General features: G+C 43.6%; 1 protein-coding gene across 1 annotated transcript in view; it reads right to left on the bottom strand.

Annotated features, from left to right (window-relative positions):
- The window catches only part of LOC101521841 (contactin-associated protein-like 5), a 415,974-nt gene that overhangs the window by 216,708 nt on the left and 186,360 nt on the right, over nucleotides 1-12,906 (bottom strand). Inside the window, exon 8 of the mRNA XM_058664165.1 lies at nucleotides 2,670-2,934. Coding sequence (XP_058520148.1) covers nucleotides 2,670-2,934 — 265 coding nt within the window. The remainder of the gene's footprint in view (nucleotides 1-2,669; nucleotides 2,935-12,906) is intronic.

Here is a 12,906-nt window from a genome sequence, read left to right as displayed (position 1 = left end):
GAATGAAGCACCTTCTAGCTGTAGGTCTTAAGTCTGAATGAAAGGAAAGGGAATTTGTTAACTGCTCTAGATCGCTGTGAATTAGAAACCTATTACTCTCTCTCCTTCAATGGCCATCAGAATCCTGCTTATTAACTTTATTTCAATGACAGAGTGACAGAAGGTTCCCAATGCACTGGTTCACTTTGCAATGCTCACAACAGCCGAGTGTGAGGAGGTAGATCTGGTTTCCCCAGTTGTGTGGGACACACCTGACTCCTTAAGCCTCCACCTGCTGGCTTCCAGGCTGTGCAGCAAGCAGGAATACGGACTTAGGAATAGAGCTAGTCTCAAACCCGGGCATGCTGATGTCATCATCTCAGAGCAAGTCTTGACCGCAATGGCAAACATCTTCCCACACTTGTTTAGAAAGGTTCCTAAACGGGCAGTCTCTAAGATGACAGAGTGATCCACCTGTGACGTCATTCACGCCTGCTCACAATCATGTCAACTTGAGCAGAGTGGGCTTCGTCCTCCACTTAGAATGACCAGTGGCAGGAGAGTGCCGAGACATTGCCTCCGGCAGCAGGGTTGGAAGGGATGCAGTGTTCCTGTGGGATGCTCTCTGTCACCTTCTCCAGGCCGCCAGAGGCCATGAAGGAAAGACTGGCAGCGGATGTCACAGGGAGTCCAAAGGTCACTTGAGTCATCTCAGAAGAGGAGCTTCCCCTCAGGAAGCCCCGTTACTATTTCTGCTTCAACCCCTAGAGAGATTCTGAGTGAGAGTCACATAGCTAAGTGGCTCGCGCACACCTTTCCCACAGAAACTGGGACAAAAGGTCTCCACACATACATTACATAGCTATCGGTATCCAATACACTCCTATCTGCATGGACCAAACCTGATCAGTTTTACCAGGGCCTCAGGACACAAGGCAGGGTAACTTCAAACTTGTCTAATTCCCAACTCCGGGCCTTTCAGCAGGTGTCAGAAGTCCCACATGCCATGTGACTCCCTTATTGACATGTTAGGCTATTCCATCGTCCAGATACACCTTCACTATTAAGTCACATGTTATTTTTCTTTTTCTATGTCAATTTCCTTTCATCTGCTTGATAATAAAACTCATAGTCCAGGAGGAAAAGATAGACACTTAAATTACAGAAACCTCATGCACTCATGTCCCCCATGATAGATGGTGACCCAGGGTGTGCAGCAGGGGGGATCTGAAGGGATCTCCAAGGATCTGTGCGCTGATCACCAGGCCTTGGGCCCTGGTGGGGAACCTGGCATGACACAGATGCCTGGAACACACTGCAATAAACATCAGCACTTCCCAAGTGCCACCCATTGCGGATCATTAAAAGCAAAATGAACCAACCAGCTTAAAATACTTTAGGCACTAATGTTGTGGCACAGCAAGCTAAACTGCAGCTTGCAACAGGCATCTCATGTCAGAACCCCTCTTGGAATCCCAGTTGCTCTACTTTCCATAGAGCCCCCCACTAACGAGTCTGAGAAGACAACAGAAGATGTCCCTACATACGTGAGCCCCTGCCATCGGTGTAGGACATCTGAATGAATTCTTGTTGCTGACTTTAAATTGGCTCACCTTCAGTTGTGGCTGTTTGCCAAGTGAATCAGGATACACTGATATACAGGATATACAGGACATACTTTTTTCTTTCTTTGTTACTCTACCTTCTAAATAAAGAGGTAAATATACCAAAAAACTCTTAAAAAATGCTTTGCCATCTGTAGATGCCATTTACATTACTACTTACATATATATAATTATACCATTAATTCCTTCAAGACATACATTTAAATACACATTTTAAGTGTATATCTGAATCTGTACAGATTTATTTTCTTATTTGAAATGCAGAGCTTGAGAGAGGGGGAGAGAGAGAGAGAGAGAGAGAGAGAGAGAGAGAGGGACTGCAGCTTCCTGTTCCTTCCACCAGTGGCCACGGTGGACAGTACTGGGCAAAGCTGAAGCCTCTGTGGGTGGCATGGGCCCGAGCATGTGGGCCGGCTCCTGCTGTGTGCCCGGGCTCCTGAGCACAGAGCTGGAGCTGAAGCAGAACTGCTGGGGATCGCCTGTGTTGTGTCACATGCTGTGGTGTGGCTCGCTGTGACATGGCAATCCCTAAAACACATTGTTAACACTCAACATTTTTCTTGAAATAAAATTAAGAGTTGTAAAAAATAAATATCACTGGTAAAGTGACTCAAGGGGGAGCCTAACGTTGCAGTTGGACATGTTCTTGCTGGAATCCCAGCTCCATCTCTCAGGTACATGTGATTGTGAAGTCATTTCTGTGGCTTCACTTCCTCATCTAAAGAGTTAGTGTGGCGAGAATTCAGTGAGTTCTGATCCCGTCTGCAGAGTGTGTACAAAGCAGACGCGCTGTCAGTGACCTGGCCTACACTGAACACTCTCAGCCAAGAATTCTTGTTCCCACATCTCCGATGAGGATGCTGAGGGTGTAAGGAAATCAAAGCATCAGCTAAAGTTCATACAGATGATTTTAAATCTGCTTTTCTTTTCTAATAAGAACAAAAATGGTGCCTCTACAGACTTGTAATAGATGTGCAGACACTGGGCTTTTCCATGAACCTTTTCCAGAACCTTCTTTCTGAACTAGAATGAAGAAGTCATATTGGCTGGCATCAGCACACTTACCTGTGAGGATCTCTGTGATGTGCTCAGTGGTTTTCTGGAGGAGGAGCCTCAGGATGCCACCCTCCAGGCTCAGCAGCAGGGTCCCTGAGCCCTCGGACAGCTCCGTGGACAGAAGCACCCCGTCCTCGTTCCACGTTCTAAACTGGAAACTCACTGAGAGCCCATTGAGTCGCGGGGTGCCGGGCAGCAGCAAGTAACTGCTGCTTGAGTTGACAAACGTGATGGGAACGATGGGTGCTTCAGAGCAGGAAAACGTGACATTGCCCTGGAAAACAGCAACAATCAAACGTATAAAAGCCATTTTTTATTCTGCATTCTGACAGATGATATAAAGGACACCTGGAGCAGGCCTTGATTTCAGGATCATTCCACATTCAGCTGCAAGGTCTTAAAGGTCCAGAGATACCTCCAAGATTGTCTTCCTGTGTGAAGGATACAGTGCTGTGTGCCAAGAGGATTAGGAGATGACAGCAAGGGAGGAGCGGGGAGTGGGAGCATTTCTAGGGAGCGTTAGAGATCAAATCTACACTCGTTCGTTGCATAAACCATTGGCCAGACCAGCCACATGCCAAGAATTTGGGATTGTTTTAGAAAAGGATGCATGTGGAATGACCTTGTTGCACCATGAAACCTGCTAGAAGTGAGCCAGAGCCCGGCGCCTGTGAGAGCCTGGAAGAAGGCACAAGGTTAACAAGGACACAGGGTTTGTGTGGAAGGGGTGTGAGTGAGCGTAGTGAAAATTTTCAGCAAGTGTCCGTGTGTGAACAAAGACTTGGAGAAACTAGCCAGGTGCCTCCCTGGAGGACTGAAGACATGTTTTCATTTCCAGGTGGAAGGTGGGCCATGGAAGGTCAGAGAAGAGGAAAGAGAAAAAACTAGAAGGTGAAAAAAACTGCAAGTGAGTGTATACGGAAGCTTGCTACACAGTTTTGCTTAGAGGTTAGGGCATGGTAAAGGATTATGAGTCACACATGAAGGTGTGTTCATGTGTGTTCAAGGTGTGTTACTGAAGGTGTGTTCAGTGATAAGGGGTGGGGAGTGGATGAAAAGCCTGGAATTCAGGATGTGAAGTGTGTACGCAATAGAAGCAAGGAGAGGAAGACCATTCTATGCTGCATAAGCATTAGGGAAATGAAACTAAAAATACCCGTGAACAGCCACAGTAAACTTCTGCACTGGGAAGTTACAGGAATTAAGGAGTGATCACATGTGCCCACTGGAGCCATGTGTTTGAGCTGCTTCTAATGGATGGGCCGGGAGAACACCTGAGCTGTTGCTAACATTGTAAATATGTGTTTTATCATAAAATCAAACCCCAAAAGCAGCCACCTCATAGTTCTCATCCCTAATATTTGTCTCCTTTAGGTTCCAAGCAGTCACACTCAAAGACATGCAGTCGGTTGGTTCACATGAACACATCTGGACAGACACAGTTGTTTCCTTGAAGGGCTACGCAATGCCAACCTTTGCCTAGTGTAGCCTCTTCCGGCTGCTCCAGCATCCAACATCATGTGTGCAAAAATGGAGGGGGTTCTGTCCTATTCTGAGTGGTAGCCTAAGCAGTGGGATTCCCTCATCAGAGCATCTGGATGCTCCACCGCAGCTTTCTGCAATGTTCTGTAACAGGCAGGACCTGTGAGGAGTTCCTAGCTCCTGCTTCCTGGCTTTTGGTCCTAATCCAGCTCAGTCTCTTGTAGGTGTTCGAACAGTGAGTCAGCATATAGGGGACTTTCTCTTTCTCTCTCTCTCTCTCTCTCTCTCTCTCTCTCTTTCTTTCTCTCTTTCTTTTTTCCTCCCTTCTTCCTTCTTGAGTCATGCTGAGCCAGAGGAGGAGGAGTAGAAGTATCCACTGACTAGTACGCCCACAGCACCATGCCCCAGTGCCTGGATTCATGCTCCATCTCTGCTCTTACTTCCAGCACCCTGCTGAAGTACTCACTAGAGGAGAACAGTGATGGCTATAGTAGAAGAGATATTGTCACTCCTGAGAGAGAACAGGATGGAGTCTCTGGTTCCTGGCTTTGGACTTCTCCAATCCCTGGATGTTGCAAACATGTAGGGGAGGAGTGAGCAGGTCGGAACTCACTCTCTCTTTCAAAAACTATTTATCTTTTCCCTCTGTCGCCTTTGCTACTAACAGCTATGAACCTGTCTACAATTTGATTTCAGAACCATTCTTTGCCATATTCCCCAGCAGTAAGGTCAAGAATGTGTAACAGAAAAGAGGAGCAAGAGGATGGGAAGTCCCTTCCACGCCAAGCCTGATCCAGCTCTTGAGGCGGCTATGATAGTTGACAGTCCAGGTTCCATGTCCTGCCTGCTATGTGCTGCCTCTGCTTGCCCTCCGATCTCAGCCGTGCCCCTTGCCCTCAGAGGAGCTGCACACTGTTGAGCATCATCAGCATCTGCCCCATCCATCTGGGGAGGGGGAGCTGAAGGAGAAGAAAAACACTTCCTGCATGTAAAATTGCTACTTTTTGAAATCAGCATGGGCTAGGTGACCATTTTCAACTATGCCATTTGTGACTTCTGAGTTTTTCTCTTCATTTAGAAACGGCGCCCAAGGAGACAGACTCCTTTAGAATTGTTTCAAAGCAGACTTGTCCCATGGTCCACAGATGTCTCCATTATATTGTTCTTTCCTTGGTTTCTCCAGTATTCATCCCTCATACCTGTAGGAGAGAGCCCCATGCCTCAGAGCATCTCCATTCCTTTCTGTATTGAACTCATCTGAAATTTCAACAGTCAGACATTGTACAACTGTGTCCTAGGCAGAAGACTGAAAGTTGCACAACTGTGATGGCAATGCCTTATTTTCTATGGTCATTACATGTATGTCATAGTCGTAATCAGCACACAACTTCCCACAGCAAGAGAGGAGATGCTGAGGCCAGATCAGGATGTCGAGTCATTGGTGCTGCTTTGTAGACATGGAAGAGCACAGAAAACGCAAGGAACTGCCATGGATCCTTTTCCCTTCTCCCTGTCTTACAGGACTACAGGGTCAGTCACAATCCAAAAACTGAGTCCTCTTGAGCTGGTGATATGGTACAGTGGGTAACAATGTCACCTGCACGGTCAATGTCATGTATGGGATCTGCTCTACTTCCTGCTCAGCTCCATGCTACTGCACCTGGAAGAGCAGCAGGCGATGGCCCAAGTTCTGCTCCACTTCCACCTCAGCTCCATGCTACACATCTGGAAAAGCAGCAGGAAATGGCCCGAGTGCTTGGACCCATGCCACTCATGTGGAATCTCCACCAAGATGGAGATTCCTGCTTCCTGATCTCAGGCAGGCCCAGACACGATCACACAACCATTGAGATTATCTGGGAGGAAGATCCCTTCCTCTTCTCCCTTTCTCCTTCTCCCTCTCCTTCTCCACTGTCCCCATTCAGTGCGGGTGTTGGTGTGTGTGTGTGTTAGTGTGTGTGTCTGTGTGTGTGTGTGTGACTGTTCTGTCTGTGGGGTAACTGTCTTTCAAGTGAATTAATAAACACATTCTAAAAAAACAAAGGGAAGCCATAAAACCTTGCAGGGAATCGAGGTAAAGTAGCTTAGCATCCCTGCCTTTGTATTTGCCCGTCTCCTTTGCTTCCCTCACCTGCAGACTGAGCCATTTCCTCTTACTCTTGTACCTGGACACGGTAGCTATGAGCGGAATTCTGCCTTTGGTTGAAGTTTCTGTCAACAAGCCTGCATAAAAATAGTCTAATCGACTAACAGCCCATGATGGTTATTTTCAACGTATTGCATAGTAACGTTGTTGTCTCATAGTCGCTTTCACATAGAAATTAAAAAAAAAAACAACTCAGGTTGCAAGCATTTGTTTTCAGATTTGAGGTTATGTGCTTCACTGGTAGACATTTACCTCTCTCTCTCTCTCTGTGTGTGTGTGTATGTATATTTGGGTTTGGGTAACTCTGCCTTTCATTGAATGAGAAGTTCTGTATTTTGAAGACTTCAATGAAAAGATGAGGGGAATTCCAAAAAGAACTGTTACAGTAAAAAGTATTCATGACAAAGCATTAATTTAAGAAAAGGGATTGTTATAATCTGGCTAATATTAAAGGGAAGAGTTTGTGCCCAGCTCTGAACATGACGAATTCAAGGGGATTTAAAGCAGGGAAGCTGGCTGGTAAAGCACTCGGAGGAAGAAAGATTCATGACTGAACTAGTCCAGCAGGTGCTTTGCTGCAGGCAGGCCCAGGGCGCAAGTGGACAGAAGGTACCAGAACTACAATAAAGATTTTTCTTTCTTAATTGACTCAGCAAAACTTTTTCTAAATCAGGAAAAAGTTGGACAACATCAGTTGTAGTAAGGGAGAACATTCAGAGATGCCAGACAGATGTTTGGTGCCATCCGAGGTATAAACCGTTTCTCCATCTTGTGACAGTACTGACAGTCATTGTGTGATGAGAGAAGAGTAGGCGTGTGCAGGACTTACGACTCCCCTGCTTCCTGTCCTCTGTTCTTCGGTGGGATAAGACGAGACCTCAGCCATCTTGTGCTGACATAAGAAATGTGATGAAGTCTTCACAATTGGGACAACTTTTCCTTTCAAAGTGCCAGGGTATAAAGAAAGAATCCATGACATCTCCCCCTGCCAATTCTCTTCTTGTAAGGAAAAAAAAAAAAGAAAGAAAAGCAAATCAATCATAAATGGTAACTAAAAAACAATATGTAAGATGAAGGTGAAATGTTTTGATATAAAAACAATCAGCTCATTGTCTCTAGAAATAGTAATCAGGGCATTACGACCGATCAAGTGACGATCTTTCTTCTGACTGCTGTTTCCCTGGCAAATAACAGCTAAGTACACAGAGAATGCCAGCTTCATGCTGAACTGCAGTGAGCTCTGTAATGGTTAAAATTCTCTTGAAGAAGAAAAGATGAAAGAAATTGTGTACGGCCACTTAGTGTGTGCTGGTCCAGGGGCCATGCCACGGACACAAGAAAATGACAAGAGAAGCAGGTTGTGAACGGCAGCCGGCAGCTGCATCCGGGCCATTCTGCCAGCAGCTGAAGCATGTCAACCTCTGATCGAAATCCAATAAAACCCTCCAGCTAAAAGCTTTCCTCTGTGCGGAAGGGCCCTTCAAGGCAGGAGCTGTTCTCTGACAGCATTGTTACTGTGATCTGCTTCTGACTGATGGCAGGAGAGGCATGCTGGGACTTTTCCTCCTGAAAACTTCTGACACTCGGAGCCTCCGCTCCCCTACAGTTTTGTCTTGTGACCACAGATGCAATGGAATGTATTGGTACTTGACTGGTAGACAGAGGGAGCAATTTCAAAGGATGACACTGTGCGGACGGACAAGGTAGAAGAGGCACTTCAGTGATCCGAAACTGAGAGTATAATAAAGTAGATGGGATGAAATGAACCAAAATCGGGCCAATGGTCCTCTGGGATCGTCATATGCTTTTGATTTTGTTTGTTTTCAGTAAATGAAACAAGATTTATTAAGTAAGAAAAGCCAGGAGTGGTTTTGAAGAGTAAAGACAAAAGAAAACGAAGCGGTGTCTTCTATGTATAGCTTGGGTGAGTGGCTAGCTATCAACAAGAGGTCAGGGACAAAACCCATAAAAGGCCAGAATTTTAATTCTGTCCAACTTGCTCATAAAACAAGAGCCATCAGAGAGGTGTGATTAGAAACTTCTTGTATTTTCATGGTAATGGAAAATCAGAAGAGTGTCATGACACTTCTGTCTCACAGCATCCTTTGGGCAGAGGCAAGCGACCTTGGGCACTGTTGCAGACACCTTCTCGTCCTGTTCTCATTTCAGCAGGGATGTGACCCTGAGTACCGTGATCCCATATAACCACTGCATATCCCCGTAAGAATGGACCCTGACTGCAGCTAAGAACAGGAGGGGGCGGTGACCTCTGGCTCTTCCCGCTGAAAGGGGGATCAGCAGGGCATTCTTCCAGAGGTTGTCCTAAAAGACCCTGGTAGAATGTAGATTTCCTCAGGCATGTACAAAGAAAGTACCACCTGGAACTTGAAGGCTTCTCATTATTTAATCGTAGATAACGCAGAATAAAGCTATTACTATCTCTCGTAGTTGTGTTTCAGGATCTGTCTAGAGGCCTCAGTGTCTAAACTTCTGTTGTAGAGTTTTTGGTGTAAAGTAATTGTCAGGGATCTAAACCACCATCACAATAGAAGACCTAAACAGTACAGGGAGTATATATTCTTTAAGATCAAAAGTTTTTGAGTAATTAAACTCAATAAATGCAATAAAAAGCACATAAAACTTCCACAAATCCCACACTATTTTGTTAACTAGTTATTTTTTAAAAAATCCCTAACCACAAGTTTATTTCCCCGTATTATCACCCACGGGGGCCTATTATTTCCTTCCATCGCTAATGAAATCCATTTTAGCTATATTGTGGAACATTCCAGAAAGTATCATCTTCTGTTCTTAAAATGATAATCTGAAAAAAATCTATAAATAAAACACTTTTATTATTACAGAAGCTGTAAATGCAAGCTATAAATAAAAAGAAGCTATAAGTAAAATCCATGTGAGGATCATGTAATGTCAGGAGTCTCGGGGCTGCAGCTGACTCTCTGCTGGGCTGTTCGCCACCACCGCTTGACCCGACTCTCCCGGGATTTCTTTTCATTCCCATTTACTGCTCAGGAGTGTGGCAAAGACCCAGATCTGAGCTCAAGTCATTTGTGAAGAATAAAACAGGTTAGTGAAACATTCTCAGTCTTGAAGTTTTATACTATCGTATGCTATGAATACACCTTGACTGAAGACGAGTCGGGTGACCAAGGGTTGACATTGGTCAGCAAGGAAGAGGAGCTGAGTGATTGAGTGATGTCCATTGGGACACCTCTGACCCTGCCACAGTGACATTGTAATACACCCTTTAGTTAAGAATTGAGAGAAAATAGTAGGTTAAGCGTGGTGGTCTTGCTTAACAATAATCCCATCCTTAAGTTGCCTTGAGAATCCAACAGACTCAGCTTGAAGTTGTGCTGACACTGCTTTTGGAGTTCTGTAAAAGCACCACTCCGAAAGGTTATGTACGGGCTGAGCTTTTATTTACCAAGACGTTTCATTGTGGGTGTTTATTTTGTTTTTCATCATAATCAAAACATTACAACACCATGGTGAGTAAAAGTACAGTCGGCAGTGCAACACTGAGCTTGGATCAGGAGACATCAAACAACGCCATTCCAGCATTTAAAAGCCAGGGAAAGATGATGTTGATTCAATTAAATTTGTAAGCAAAATTTCAAAGCCGGTTCTTGACCTTTCCAAATGAGTACAATGATTTCTAATTTGATTCTGAAAGCCCCACAGGACTGACAGCCATTCTATCAGTCAACAAAGGGGAAAGACTGCCCTGAACGGGAGAGCCTTCTTCTCAGTTCACAAACTCAGACTAACAGGAGATCCAGCTTGTGTGTGTGTGTGTGTGTGTGTGTACTAGAACAGCCTACTCCCTTTTGGATGCATTTCTTTCACAGAAGCCTATCAATCAATCCGTGCAAAGCTAGGCTGGGGCCTATTAGCCAAGAACACAGCTTAGGAGGGGCCAAACGAGATTCTTCTAATAAGGAACCGTGAAATGGAAGTCATGGGATAGGGTCCAGTACTGGCAGAATATGAAATGGGGCATTGCACTAAGGTTATGTGAAGGACCTTATGATTTGACCTGCAGCGTAAGTAGGAGGGGATGGAGCTGGGGGAGGATCGAGGTGGAGGGAGAGGGATTCACTGGGAAGAAGGCTAGGTGCTCAGGGAAGCCAGGCACCTGGCATCAACAGAGGAAGCAGGCAGTGTCTGCCAAAGGGAGCCTTCCTGCAGAGCCTTCCTGCAGAGCCTTCCTGCTCCCCGGGTTCCACTGATGGAGAGAGAGGCTTTATTAGCATGGAAGGAAGGCTTTGCCAATGCACAAAGCCTGTGGGCGGGCCCAAGGTATTCCCCACAGGGCTCTTTCCTAAGTCCTCCCAAGCTTCCAAACAGGAACCCACTAAGACTTACACGCAGCCTTTGCCATAACTGTATTAAAACGTTGTTCCTTTTGGCTGCCTCACTTGATCTTAGCCACAAGGCCGAGAAGTGATTCTTTTTGCTCCCTCAAGCAACCAGCTCCTCATTTCAGCTTTGGCCTTGGGAATCTGGGCTCTCTGCCTGCTGTTGTCTCTGAGTCTTTGCATGAAAGAAGTAAAACCTATTCAGGTCTGTGGCTTTTATAAATGAGGATGTTCTTCACTTGAAGAACTCCAAATATGTCCTTGGGAGTTGGTGAGTGGGAGGGAAGAAAATCAGACATATGTATAAACTGAAAAGCATTTCATTTTATACTTCAAGATCAGATTGCACTTTTATCCTGGGCACTGTTCAATTTCTATTGCTGTATATTGTGTAAAGCCATCTAGATAATGATTCAAGAAAATTAAATTACTAGTTATTAAAATATTAACAATACTTATGGCACTTATAGATTTGAACTCTTTAGAAGCTAGTTGAAAGTTAGACAATGATTTATACCCCTGTTACTTATAATAACAGGAAATGGAGTCCAAAATTATGAGACTTTTGCTAAGTAATACAAGGGAGTCGGAAATGATGGGAATAGTTAACTAAATGCATCTATCTCTATTCATCTATCGATCAATTATATATGTTTATGAATATGTTTATATGTATTTGAAACTATATGAAACTATATATATAAATGGGATGTACACACATATATATATATATATAGTTTCAGCGCCACTGGCAGCAGGTAATAGTAAAGCCTGAAGATTGTTCATATACTATGATACAAAGTTAAGTGTACTAAGTACATATTTGCATATATGAATCAGATAAATGACTACATGAATATGTAAGTTTGAAACCATGACCGATTGCTTAACAATGCCTGTTTCTGGGTGGTGAAATTGTAGAGATTTTTAGCAGTACATTATACCCTTTTCCAATGGATTTAAAATGCATACATTTAATATACTAAAGCTTTTGTTAAATTAATTTTTTCAGATATGATTTTAATTCATACTTTCAGAACAAAGGTGTTTAGGTTAGTAGTTGTCAGGGCCTTTATGTCGATTAGCATGTCAAAGAAATAGGAGCAGTCACTCTAGCTGGGCTTGTAGTCACTTTGTGAAAGCCAGATGACTACTATTATTTTTACTGTTTGCAATTTCTGTGTAATTTCAGAGATGCTTTAGTATCTTAGTAAGGTTTGAGGAACATTGTGGCAGTGAAGGTTGTGGTAGAAGTGTGTGTGTGGGGGGGGTCTGTAGGTGTATTTCTATTAAAAACTTCATTTTTTAGACCCCAAGCAAAATAAGTTTCAACTACACTAAGGCATATGACTTTTGCAGATCAAATGACCCCTTTTTTTTCCTGCTCTATTTTTATTTTTTATTATCATTTATGATACAGTTCCATAGACTTCTGGTATTTCCCTTATCCCAGCCCCAATCCCTCCCTAGTTCCTCTATATCATTACTAACGTATAGTTCTTCATACACTCATATGTCCATCATTGTGGGCATGGACAATGGCAGAGAGTCCAGCATCCTATTGTCAAGATATAGTAAACAATTTCATTGTAAGTCCATCTTTGTCTGGAAGTAGAGATGCATACTACATTGTATCCTCACATCTGGATGTTAATCTCCATTTCACAGTTATTCTACATCCCCTCAAATGAAAGGTCGTAATACAAAATCAATAATAGTAAGAAAAATAGAAATTTACAATGTCATGAAGTTAAATAACATGTTACTAGACATGACAGCCTCCATTACACAGCTACTATACATCCCCTTAAATGAAAAGCCACAAAACAAAATCAACATCAGGAAGAAAAAAGAAATTAATAACACCATGAAGTTAAACAACATGCTACTAAATGATTAACGTGTAGCTGAAGGAATGAAAATCAAGAACCTTCTTGAAGAAAATTATGCTACTGTATGATCTATGAGTCATTGAATGATTTAATCAGAAGAAAGTGTTTTGAAGAGATGAAACTAACAGAAAACATCAAAACCCATGCAATACAGCTTCCACTGATTTTTGTTGGTGAAATGTGTCTCTTCTAGACAACAAATAGTTGGGATTAAAAAAAAATCAAATGCCCTTTAATTAATAATAGATGTTAAAGCCCGGTGCAGTAGCTTAGCAGCTTAAGTCCTTGGCTGCATGCACTGGTATCCCATATGGTACAAATTCTAATCCCGGCAGCTCCACTTC

This window comes from Ochotona princeps, chromosome 5, assembly GCF_030435755.1.
Source record: "Ochotona princeps isolate mOchPri1 chromosome 5, mOchPri1.hap1, whole genome shotgun sequence".
Classification (NCBI taxonomy): Eukaryota; Metazoa; Chordata; class Mammalia; order Lagomorpha; family Ochotonidae; genus Ochotona; species Ochotona princeps.
This window is presented reverse-complemented; position numbering and strand designations above follow the sequence as displayed.